This window comes from Uloborus diversus, unplaced genomic scaffold (assembly GCF_026930045.1).
Source record: "Uloborus diversus isolate 005 unplaced genomic scaffold, Udiv.v.3.1 scaffold_365, whole genome shotgun sequence".
NCBI lineage: Eukaryota > Metazoa > Arthropoda > Arachnida > Araneae > Uloboridae > Uloborus > Uloborus diversus.
In genome coordinates, this window is record NW_026558533.1 from 108,873 (window position 1) to 120,709 (window position 11,837).

Genomic DNA, 11,837 nt, shown 5'->3' on the forward strand with positions numbered 1-11,837 from the left:
ATAAATTTTCAACTAAGCATAAAAATTTAACACATCCAATCATAGTTGAAACAAGTTCCTCACATTTTATCTTCCTTCAAAAATACATTTTCACAAAAAAATCGGTAAACCACACTTGCTTTTTTCTGAACTTCCTGAATTTTCACCTATTGCGAGAAACATGGTCAACTATGAGAGAAAGTTGTCTCGTGGATCTAAGTGATGTCTCTTGTTGCCTCCAAAACAGTTTCTACATTTTGACTTTACAACAGCTTACAGCTTAAAAGATTTTCTGAAAAGTTTGATTTTGTCAACAGGAATTTTGTGAACGATTTGCTTTGGTTGAACAGAATGTTACATAGGGCCCAGAAACGGACCCACAGATCCTCTGGTCTGATCCCTGGGATTTCATGTGGTTTTACAGACTGTTTATAAATGACTTTTGCACAAAATACAGCACTGCTACTTTAATATGAAATGCATTGTAAATAATCAACAATAGCTTTTTTTTGGCAATTACAGTCAAACTCGCTCATAACAAAAAACCATATTTAGTGACCAAATCAAAAACACATGGTTGGTACGATGTTAAATCTATGAAAGCATAACTCGCTTACAATGAGAATCTGTATTTAGTGACCAAATGAACACTTGGTTGGTATAATGTTAAGGGGAGCGTAACTCACTTTTCCCTTTTGCAGGGCTCCCAACACATTTTAGTCATAGAAAGGGGTAAAAGAGGACCACTTTGAATCAAAAAGGGGACCAAAGAGGACCAGTTAGGATTAAAAAGATGACCTAGGGAGGACCATTCATAGTTAAACCAGGGAAGCACCAAAAGGCAAATTAGCTGCCTGGCACTAAATACGTGAAGGTAATTCGTTAATTAACCACAATAATGATTTTCAATGATAAATCCTTATCACATTCTGCACAACTGAATTTTTTATCCATTAAATTACACAAACATTTGGATGGGGGGAGGGGTAACAAGCAAGCATATAACTAACCATCTTACAAAGTAACTTTAATTGTAAAATAAATTTTCTACTAATTAACGGGTAAAAACTGGCTAATTAAAAATAATCATCTAAGTGACCGATGAATTAGTGCATACCTAATAAAGACTTTTTAGATACAGTTATTACAGTAAACACCTTAGCACATAGTAGTTTACAAAATTCTTCACATAACCAGTTTAAAGAGAATTCATTTTGATATAAGGTACCGCAAGACAAGAAGATATAGTTTAGAGGCTAAGAGGTCCCCTCCCCATCCACAACCCTTGGTTTTTACACATATTTCCAGCCTAAATATGGTAAGTTTATATACATATGCGAGTTTATGACCAAGCACCAAAGCAGGAGGTAATTTCTGGTTATGCTACTGACTGACTAAGTTCAAAAATACTAGAGGATTGCAAATCATTTATTAGTATGCTAAGTATCCAAATCATTTCTTTATATGTATATATTAGTTGTTCGGGCACCAAAAAATATTGTAACCGTCTTCATGTATATATAAAAATTAGTGCGAAAGAAATTTTTTTTATTAAAATCACCACACTCAAAAATATACAAATGCTGCTCAAGCAATAAATACACTGATGATGAATGTAAATTTGAGCCTGCTGTTACTGGATAACTTAATGTAATAAATAAATGTGTAATTTCAGATTCATTTTCAAATTAAAAATACTCATTATGAGTATTTAAAAAAAATAAGGATACAAAGTTTTAGTTTTTAAAAATAAAATTAAATAATATAATTTGAGGTAGCATATGTCAAAACAGCTTCCAATTTTCAAAAATATTAAAATAATTACAAGATACAAAAGGATTGAAATATTGAACACAAGAATCAAATTTTCGCGAAGTATGTTCACTGTTGGCATAATTTCCAAGGGGAAAAAAAACTCTCTTCGTCTAAATATGACTAAAATTGAACATAAAATATGCTAGTCTAGGATAGCATATGTGAAAATAACATTCGATTGCGCAAAATATCAAAATATGTGAAGAGCAAAAAGATTGAAATCTCAAACACAAGAAGTAATTCTTCATGAAGTTCGAGTAAGTCCAATGCTGCTATGGTTCCAAAAATAAGAAAGTTTATTATCTATTAAAATTAAACAAAAAATAAGCTAATCTATGGTAGCGAATGTCAAAATAACTTCCGACTGCCAAAAATATCAAAATATTAACAAGATGCAAAAAGATTGAAATCTCAAACACGACAAGCAATTTTCGGTGAAGTGCGAGTTAGTTCAATGTTGCCATGGTTTGGAAAAAAAAGTATTTTAGTATCTACTAAAATTAAACAAAAAATAAGCTAATTTATGGTGGAGTGTGTCAAAATAACTTCCCATTGCCAAAAATATAAAAATATGTACAAGATGCAAAAAGATTGAAATCTCAAACAACAACAAGCAATTTTCCACGAAGTGCGAGTAAGTTTAATGTTGCCATGGTTTCGAAAAAAAAGCAGTTTATTATCTATTAAAATTAAACAAAAAATAAGCGAATCTATTATGGAGAGTGTTAAAATAACTTCTGATTGACAAAAATATCAAATTATTTACAAGATGCAAAAAGATTGAAATCTCAAACACGACAAGCACTTTCCGCGAAGTGAGAAAAAGTTCAATGTTACTTTGGTTCCAATTATAAAAAAGTTAATTGTCCATTAAAATTAACCAAAAAATAACCTAATCTAAGGAGGTGTTATGTCAAAATAACTTCAGATTGCCAAAAATATCAAAATATTTACAAGATGCAAAGAGATTGAAATCTCAAAACCCAGCAAGCAATTTTCGGCGAAGTCCAAGAAAGTTTGATGATACCATGGTTCCGAAAAAAAAAAGTAGTTTAATATCTATCAGAATTAAACATAAAATAAGCAAATCTACGTTAATGAATGTTAAAATAACTTCTGATTGTCAAAAACTTCAAAATATTAACAAGATGCAAAAAGATTAAACTCACAATCGAACACAAGTTCAGAAAATTGCACTGATGAAACATTCTTGATTTTATTCAAGGTTTTTAAATTGAGTACGAACTTGTGAGAAATTTCGGTAGCAAAATGCTTTGATTTGACGTCATAACTCCTTCCCCAAACCTCTCCATTTGCTAGATTTCCATGTTACAGCGGTTGAAGGAGGAGTAATGACGTCAATATGAAGCGAAATACCAGAAAGTCAGGTTCAATAGAAAAACGGCGCCGCGGCAGCGTGTTCGTGCTTAACATAAGTCAGCACATAGTATCTTTTAATGTAATGAAAATTTTTAAAATCTGATTTTTTAGTAAAAACAATACAAAAGCGGACTAAACGGATCAAAATGTTAAAAAAGCGGTCTAAAGCGGACTTTACCCTAAAAAACGGACTTTGGCGGGAAAAGCGGACCATTTGGGAGCCCTGCTTTTGCCAAGGAAACCCCGCTTATAACGAACAATAGATTTCAGATTAGTAAAATTTCTATTTACTTTCAGCTCAGCTTATAATATATTTTTTGGTAAATTTTCTTTATCATTTTAAAGGCAATCAAAAGTTAGTGATGTTTCATAAATTTTGAGAACATATGTGGCAGTGAGAAGCAAAGGGATGCGAGTGGTATTTATAAAGTTTCGAGGAAAACACGTTTAAAGATAAGATCCTAGGTAGGCTTTCATTGACTTTTTTTTCTAAATCATGCTGTATAGCAGCACCTACCAGAGCTACTAGTACCATCTCTTGACCCAAGACAGAGGAGAGGTTCACCTACTATTTGTACTGGTTATCTCCAAATTTTTAATTTTGCCACTTACATCCCTGCCTCCACTTACATCTCACATGAAGACAGCATTTTAAAATTTGAGAGTAAAGAAGCATTTAAAATTTATATATGTGTATTGTAGATGTGCACAATGACACACGAAAGAGACATTCAGTCAGTTCAAAGCAAACTAAACATCTTCTTTGTTAACTGTACATATTGTCCCCTCAGGGCAATAGTACGACATCTTACTGTTATTCCTGGGATTAGATGTCTTAAAGTTGCTTTGAGCTGAGGATTTATTAAATAGAAGAACAAAAGCAACAACGACGAATTTTCGGGACTTTTTTCTAGCTTATTTTTAAGAGCACTCAGTTATAATGAGAAGAGCAAAAACATCGCTATCTCTTTACATTCCTTATAAGTGTTCATTATAAGCGAGTTCAGCTATATCATAAATTTCATCTGCCAATTTATAGTAGAAAAATTTTTGCAATGTGATGCACTCCTGGTCATTACTATTTGCTTGTTTTGGCCCTTTGTACAAAACTGTTAATAAAATGAGTGTCTAAATGTCAGTTTTAATTTAAAAAAAAGTTATATTTTAAAAATTCTAATTAAAAGTTTTAAATGGAAAATACTGTACCTTTTTAACATAAGTTGTGGCATCTTCTTCAGAATATGTTTCTGCACTGACGGCTCCTCTGCGTACTCTTTGTGCTGGAGCCATGTTTGGTGTGGCACAAATGTCATCTTCCCTTTCATCACAAGGACTTGTAGCATTTAAATTCTTCTGTTGGTTTTTAGCTGATGCTGCTGCCTCCTTAAAAGATAAAAGTTATAAGATTATGATAAACAAAGAGGACAACAGACTTTAGACAACAAAGAAAGAACACAGTTGACAACAGCAAAAGCCCCACTCATAAAAGTAGGAAATTTTCTGTTGCAAGTTGACACCTTGACACATTCTTAATCTTGGCAATTATTTCTCAATTCATTAATTAATGACATCTTCGGTCAAAGTTACACAGAAACTACATAGTGACATCATAAGTTATTTTATCTTATGAAGTTTCAAATAAAACAAAGCTTGAAATAAGACTAAAGTGCCATCAAAATGTAAAATAATCTGCCAAATAAAAAACAAGCAATTGAATATGAAAAGTTCAATTAAAATAATTCCAAACTAAATTAAACAATAAAATCTTCATTAAAGTGTAAAACAATCAGCCACATCAATATATCAAGTCATCAATAATGTAAAATCAAAAAAATGAACCAACAGAATCAGTTGCCAAGCGACGTGAAGCATCTTAACAGAAAAAGTACGAAAGTAATTCTGATAACGTTGACTGTTGTATGAAATCGATGTTGTATAATATATGCTACAAAAAGCAGTTTTCCAAAAGCGCATTTGTAGTAAGGTCACTTAAAATTGTGAGATTTGTGCCTAATTCATTTTATGAACACAAAAATTAAAAAAAAAAAGCACCACAACACTGTCTTACTAAGCACAAAAGTCATACCTGCACTTTTTTTAAAAATCAAAGTTGAGTCATTGCCATGTGTATTTTGCTGTGTTTTAAAATAGTTTGAAAAAATATATTTTGATCCCACTTTACAGGGAAAATTATGTAATGATGGTCAGACTACAGGATGCTTCAAAAAAGCAAAATAGGGCTGCACTCTGCGAAATAAGCCTATGCAGTCGAGTCCCGATTTACACGAGGGATGCGTTCCAAGACTCCTCGCGTAAGTCAAAATTTCGCGTTGTGAAAAAATATATGTATACAATTTTTTGAAGCATACCTAATGCTTTTAGACATTTATAAACATCCCTCAATATGCTTTAAAGCATTCCTCAACTATACACTACAGTTTTTTACATAAAGAACTAAACTTTTACTGAATTTAAAAATAAAAAACTTTTATTCAACATGAAATACTTTAAGATGCACAAAATGAATGATCAACGGGAGAGAATGACATAAAATAAAACAACACCGCACGCACAGTATGTATAGTAATAATAAAATGCTGCACTATAGTAGTACTGTACGGTAGATACAGTAACATACTTATGAGTTAAAAAATGAAGATAATTGTGATTTATGCTCTATTATGAGATCATTATTCTTATGTTATACATTTTTAAATATGGCTGCTTCGCCTTTTCTTTTATAACGTTTCAGGGTGTGGCAACAGACCCTCTTCCTGATCTCTTAAATCTACAATACAAGAGCAGCTTCCATTTTCATAACATTTACTTTGCTAGACTGCTCTGCAAGCTTAAATATTGAAAATAAGTTCTGAACCTTCACGAATATCTTTTTGTTTTGACTTTTAATTGTACGCATGGAAGATTCAATCATATTTATTGTCGCACTACCGCCAACGTTTTGTACTTAAAGCATCTCAAGAATCTTTTAAATCAGAAACTTTCATTTTCTTCCCATCAAGTACCACCAAAATACCAATATATTTCATCAACTTTAATATTTAGAATGAAAAAAATAAAATAAAAAAGGATGCTGAATGGTTATTTGGTGCACTAACAACTCGATGCGTCAATTAGTTTGATGTGAGAATTTTCGCTCTCAGTGATGCCCAGAGAGATGTAATAACATTTACGAAATTAATATTTAGTAGCCAATAACGAAACTGATACTTCCTTCTAAAAAATTCGTGTTGTGAACGAAAAAAATTGCGTTGAAGCAATTTCACGTAAGTCGAATTGCGTTGTAGGGGGAGTTGACTAGTTATTTTTTCATTTTACCCGGGGAGAATGCGCGCTTCCTGGGCGAATGTTAGGACGCACGGGGGTCCCAGATAAAACCAAGTCATACGCTAATAAAAACATAATTTTTGAACTTGCATACTGTTAAAACCTTAAGGTTTTCTGATTTTTGACACTAAAATTAAATTTAAAACATAAGTGCGATTTAAAAATGAGCTTTACACCGCGCTTACAATGAAAGCATTTCTACATTTGTTCTTTAAATCAAGTTCCGACACACGAAGCGGATAATAATGCTTTATGTGAGTTTTGCAAGCTTTATAGCAACTATAATGCTGTTACTAGTATTTTTGATGGAGAAACTTGTAGAATTAATGCTAAAAATGTTTACTTTTTTTATTAAAAGTTAAAAAAAAAACAAAACAAAAAACATCACTACATTCAAGGCAATCTTTTCTCACTTTGCTCCACTTTATATCACATTTTGCAATAAAAAATCAGAGTTTTGTACTTTATTTAAAGAATTTTTATCCTTTTTCAACTCTGTATCATATTGGCTGCAATTTTTATTATCTAAGAATTGCTCTTCTAAAAAGTCTTTAGCTCCATTTTCTTCATTGATAAAACAATTATTTGATTCAATTTCAGAAATTTTCCTGAAATCCGTTCAAACTGCTACCAAAAGGTAGATTAAGGGGACCAGACTCGGGTACTGGTAATAGAATGAAATGATGGCTAGTTTTTTTGGAAATTACTATTTGCAAAAGGCTTGGGGTTATAAAATGATCCCAAGCCTCCTCCCAGGTTAATAAACTTGAGAAAAAAACATAATTATCATTGTAACATTTATATTCTTAAGAAAATTTGAAATAAATAATTACCTAATACAACATGCATAAAAAAGTTAACAGTGAGAGGTAAACATGACAAAAATGTATGCCATAATTTGTGGCAATAGAACTGTTTTCTCAAACAATTCTCTTGAAGTTTTGGTTGTAATGAAATCAAAATACAAGATGTGGCGAGGTGAAAGACGGTATTGAGTTTCCTATCAAAATCCACTGTGTTGCTAATCTGTTGTCTTATCCGGATGTTCAAAAAAAAAAAAAAAAACGGTTTTAGGGCTAATAGACGAAAGTGGGAATACATTCCTTCACTAGTACACCACATGACCTTATTCCTTAAGGGAGCGAGCCAAGAGAGAAAATTATTAGCCCTGTAATTAGCTGCAGTCTGAATTGCGAAGGATTCTTACTGCAGTAGAGGCCCCAAAGGGGATACAAAAATGCAAATGACGAAAGTTTCCCAATGCTTTATGATAGACAGGACCCTCAAAATTACCACTGTAACAGGCCCCTACTAAACTTGTAAATCTACCGGAGTGCAGTCAAGACCATTGATTAGCAATGCAGTGATCACAGGATAGAATTTGCCCATTATCATTCTCTTTGCTCTATTAAACATCTTTATCACAACAGACAAGTCAAAAACATGATCAATAAAATTTATATGCAGAACTTTGCTAAAAAACATGGTATGTTGTTAGGAAAGTTATTTTCGCAAAGCAAATGTTAATGATGGCTGATCTGGAGAAAATCCCCTCAGAATAAAACCATCATCTAGAAATTTTATTCGATTCCCTTTAATATACATAAGCATAGAAAAATACAAAATTCTCAGATTTACGGTCACACATAAAAGGAATCTTAAAACTCTGTGTTGAAAATAGGATATTAAAAACATAAATTTATCTGCAATTAAGTTCCGCAATAATGTTTAATTAGACATTAAAGCTGGAAGTCTATGCAGTTCATATCGTGTACTAAGGAGTTCTAAAAAGCATTTTAGATTCCAAATACATCTACACCGATAAGCTTGCATCAAATTGTTTTTATTTCACAATAAGAGAACGCATTGATTAAATAATTAAGCTTAAATAAGGGGGCGGAAAGTGACATGACTGTCAAAAATATGTTCACGAAATAAGTAGTTATACACATTTCGGAGAAGTCATGTGAGTCAACATCATGATTCATATATGCAGATTATAAACAACTTGCACTAATACTTGAGATCTTGTATAAGACAATTTTTTTAAAAGTTTCTTTTCAAAAAAATATAAGCAGATGCAGTTCACAACAAAAACAACACAATATGACAGTAAACACAGAAATATTTTACAGGATGATCGGCACAAACTTCGCTACGTCATTTAATAAGAAATTCGCTAAATGATATAAATTTCAGATACAATTAACTGCTCATGTCGAAAAACGGCATGAAATGCAATTTTAAGCTTTAAAAACTCATGGATGTTTATTAAAAACAACGATAGTTTCCAATGACTTGCACTAAGCCTATTTTGAGCAGAGCTTTGAAATCTTACCCTCTCCAATTTCTGAAAATATTCCCTAAGAAAGGAAACGGGATTTTCAGGGCGCCTTACACACAACTGAACAATACAATCTTTTAATAATCTTTGAATATTATGACGTTGAACATAGGCCTCACACTCCCTTAAGCTCTGTTCTTCGTCGCTGCTATGAGTCGCCATCTTTTTAACTGTTTTGCTTACCATGGAACGGTTGTGATTGACCGACTGCTTCGACCGGAAACTCTGAACTCACAGTTTGATGACGTCAGCCTATCCTTTCGGTTTTCTTCGGCGGTTCACATTTAATTTTCAGATTCGGGAGATCATAGAAGTTTTTCTTTTCCCAATTCTGTGTGGCGCTTAGCACCGCTCAAAAAGCAGGACTGATCGCAAGAACCCTAATGCGATAGCTATTTTCGTAGCTAACCTCGGCAAGATATTTTTGTGAATTTTATATTTTGGAACTCGTCCAAAGAGCAGTTGTAACATATTTTTGGCATAGGCCACAGATAATCTCAATTTCCCTGGCTTTCATTTCCAGATTGGTTTCAAACTGTTTTCTCGTTTTCTTGCTTTTTGGTGATAAATCTCTTTTTCGTCGTCAATAATCGAAATTCAGGAAGCTAAAACTGTTTCATGCGGACTATAAATAGATGTTACGCGGTAAGTGATCGGAAAAAAAAAAACGCTACGGCATTGCGTCAATGCTTGAATTCCAAAATATACGACAGACAAACGTCACTTAAAAGGTTAGAGGCAGCAAAAAATATTTAAGGAAAAAAAAAAAAAAAATACACACATTTATCTCACAGGGTGGAAACTTTTTTCATGACAGTTATACGTTTGAAAGAAATAATTTGCTTTTGCGCTTCTGAGTTGGGAAAAGTTTTTGATCGGAAATTTTATTAAAAGTTACAAAGTTTTGTTAAAGAAATTTTTAAAACTTTAAGTTACTTAAAAATTACAAAATAAATAGACATAGCGGCTACAAAGTTTTTATTTTAGGTTTTTCATTTTTTTTTTCTCGTTCCTTTCTTTCAGCCTTTGTTTCTTCATTTGCAGAGAGAGCTCAAACATTTGATAATTTTAAAACAAAATTTTTATATCCCAAACGTATTGGTTCAAGTTAGTTATAAAATATATGAAGTGCAGAGGATCATCTGCCCACTCCCTTCCCGTATTTCTCCAAAGAGTTTTCCGCTTATTATCAAAAATAGAAATGCAGCATGTAAAAATAAGTCAAAATGCATAAAACACTGGAAAAAAAAAAAAAAAAAAAAACAACGATGTCGAACTGAATTTAATGATAGACAGAGGTTGGTTAGCTCACAGGAATTTTACCGAAAAACAACTTTTTCGCTTGAGCAAAAAGTTTTTTTTTTTTTTTTTTTTTTTTGTGGAAAACTTAGTAATGGGCTTGGCTTGCGAAAAGATAGGGAAATCAATTGAAAAAGAAAAATAAATAAATAAAAACTTGTACCTTTTCTTAGTTAAAGTGGTTTTGAGATAAAAAAAAAAAACACTTCTATTTTAAAAAAAAATGCATAATGGCATCCCCTATATATATATGCGGAGGGTTTAAAAAGTTTTAATAAGAATTGTGGATATAATCCGTTTATTATGGAGATTTTTTTTAAAATAACGTTTGTATAAACTGTCTATACAGAATTGCTGACAATTTTCGTAGAGTTTGCAAAAAATGTCTGTAAATCAGTGAAGGATTTCTTAAGAGCTTGTAGAAATTGTGCGTCATCAGTGGGAGATTTTTGTAGAATTCACCCAGGGGTGCCCACCTGGGGGGGGGGGTCATGGAACTGTATGTATATGCGCCATGTGCCATTGAAATTTTTATGGTGAGGGGGTTGTTTTAAGGGGTATTTTTTTCATTTTTCGGGGGGGGGGGTCTTTGCAATTGTTAGGGGCGGGTGCGACCTTTCTCTTAGGGGAGTCGGGCACCCCTGATTTACCAAAGTTGTTGATAGAGCCTGGGCAGAATTTTTTTTTCCTTATGCAATTTCTTGCGAGTGCTTATAATAATAAAATAATAATTAAAAAAACTTTTAAAAAAAAACGCTTTTGTAGCAATATGAACTAAAAAGTAAAAAATAATGTATGGATGTTCTATTTACATTTTTGCAACAAATGGAAGACATTCAAGACGATTGATATGAAGCCCCTCACGCTTTTTTTTTACATCAAAGATAACTGTTTGGTCAATTATTTTCTCATGCTTAACATCCAAAGATTATTTTTTACTTTTTTAGTTAATATTGCTACAAAAGCGTGGTTTTTTTTTTTAAGTTTTTTAAATTATTATTGTATTTTCTTCTTTTTAGTTTTACTTGTTTTACGAAAAAATATTTATTTAAACATATTTCAAAATTTTCTATATTCATGAAATCCGCCCCCCCCCCCAAAAAAGGGCTTGTTTAACATTTGAAACGGTGATCTCTCGAACTCCAAAAGGAATAATGATACTCTTTAAGGTGTACCAGTTCAGCTCCAAAAACGTTTAACTGCTCTGATAAATTGCATGTCGATTATTCGTCTAATCCAGCTAATCCATACCAGACATCAATGTATGTGATATTTATATTAGTACTTTAAAAAATTGAGATACATTTTAATAAAATCATAGTTTAACAATAACCGTGATCAACAATGAATTTTCATTTGAAGGCTTACCTACATTTTGGAATGAAATTATTTAAAAACAATTATAATTCACGTTCTAATTACCTTGGAACATTGGAATAAATTTTATCTGTTGCAGAAAAATTAGGTGATTCTGTTGATATTTAATTATAATTTTTGCGAGCAGTTTTCGTCCTCATTAATTGATTTATGCAAAAATATTGATTAAAATTGGAATAAACTAATAATTAATAGTTAATTAATTAATTTGAAAAACAGAATATTGTATTGTCATCGGATCTGAGGTCGCATGCCAAATTTCAAAAGAATCCTACAGCGGGAAGTGGGCGAAATTTTA

The 11,837-nt window shown here is 32.1% G+C and overlaps 1 protein-coding gene across 2 annotated transcripts in view; it reads right to left on the bottom strand.

The window, feature by feature from the left end:
- LOC129233380 (cAMP-dependent protein kinase regulatory subunit-like) overlaps nucleotides 1–9,232 on the bottom strand; it is a 31,836-nt gene extending 22,604 nt beyond the window's left edge. Inside the window, exons 1-2 of one of the 2 annotated variants that reach the window (XM_054867415.1) lie at nucleotides 8,858–9,038; nucleotides 4,381–4,557 (exon numbers count right to left, since the gene is read on the bottom strand). In XM_054867415.1, coding sequence (XP_054723390.1) covers nucleotides 4,381–4,557; nucleotides 8,858–9,025 — 345 coding nt within the window. In that variant the 5' untranslated portion in view covers nucleotides 9,026–9,038. The other variant, XM_054867416.1, reaches the window with a different exon arrangement.
- Nucleotides 9,233–11,837: the final 2,605 nt, after the last annotated feature.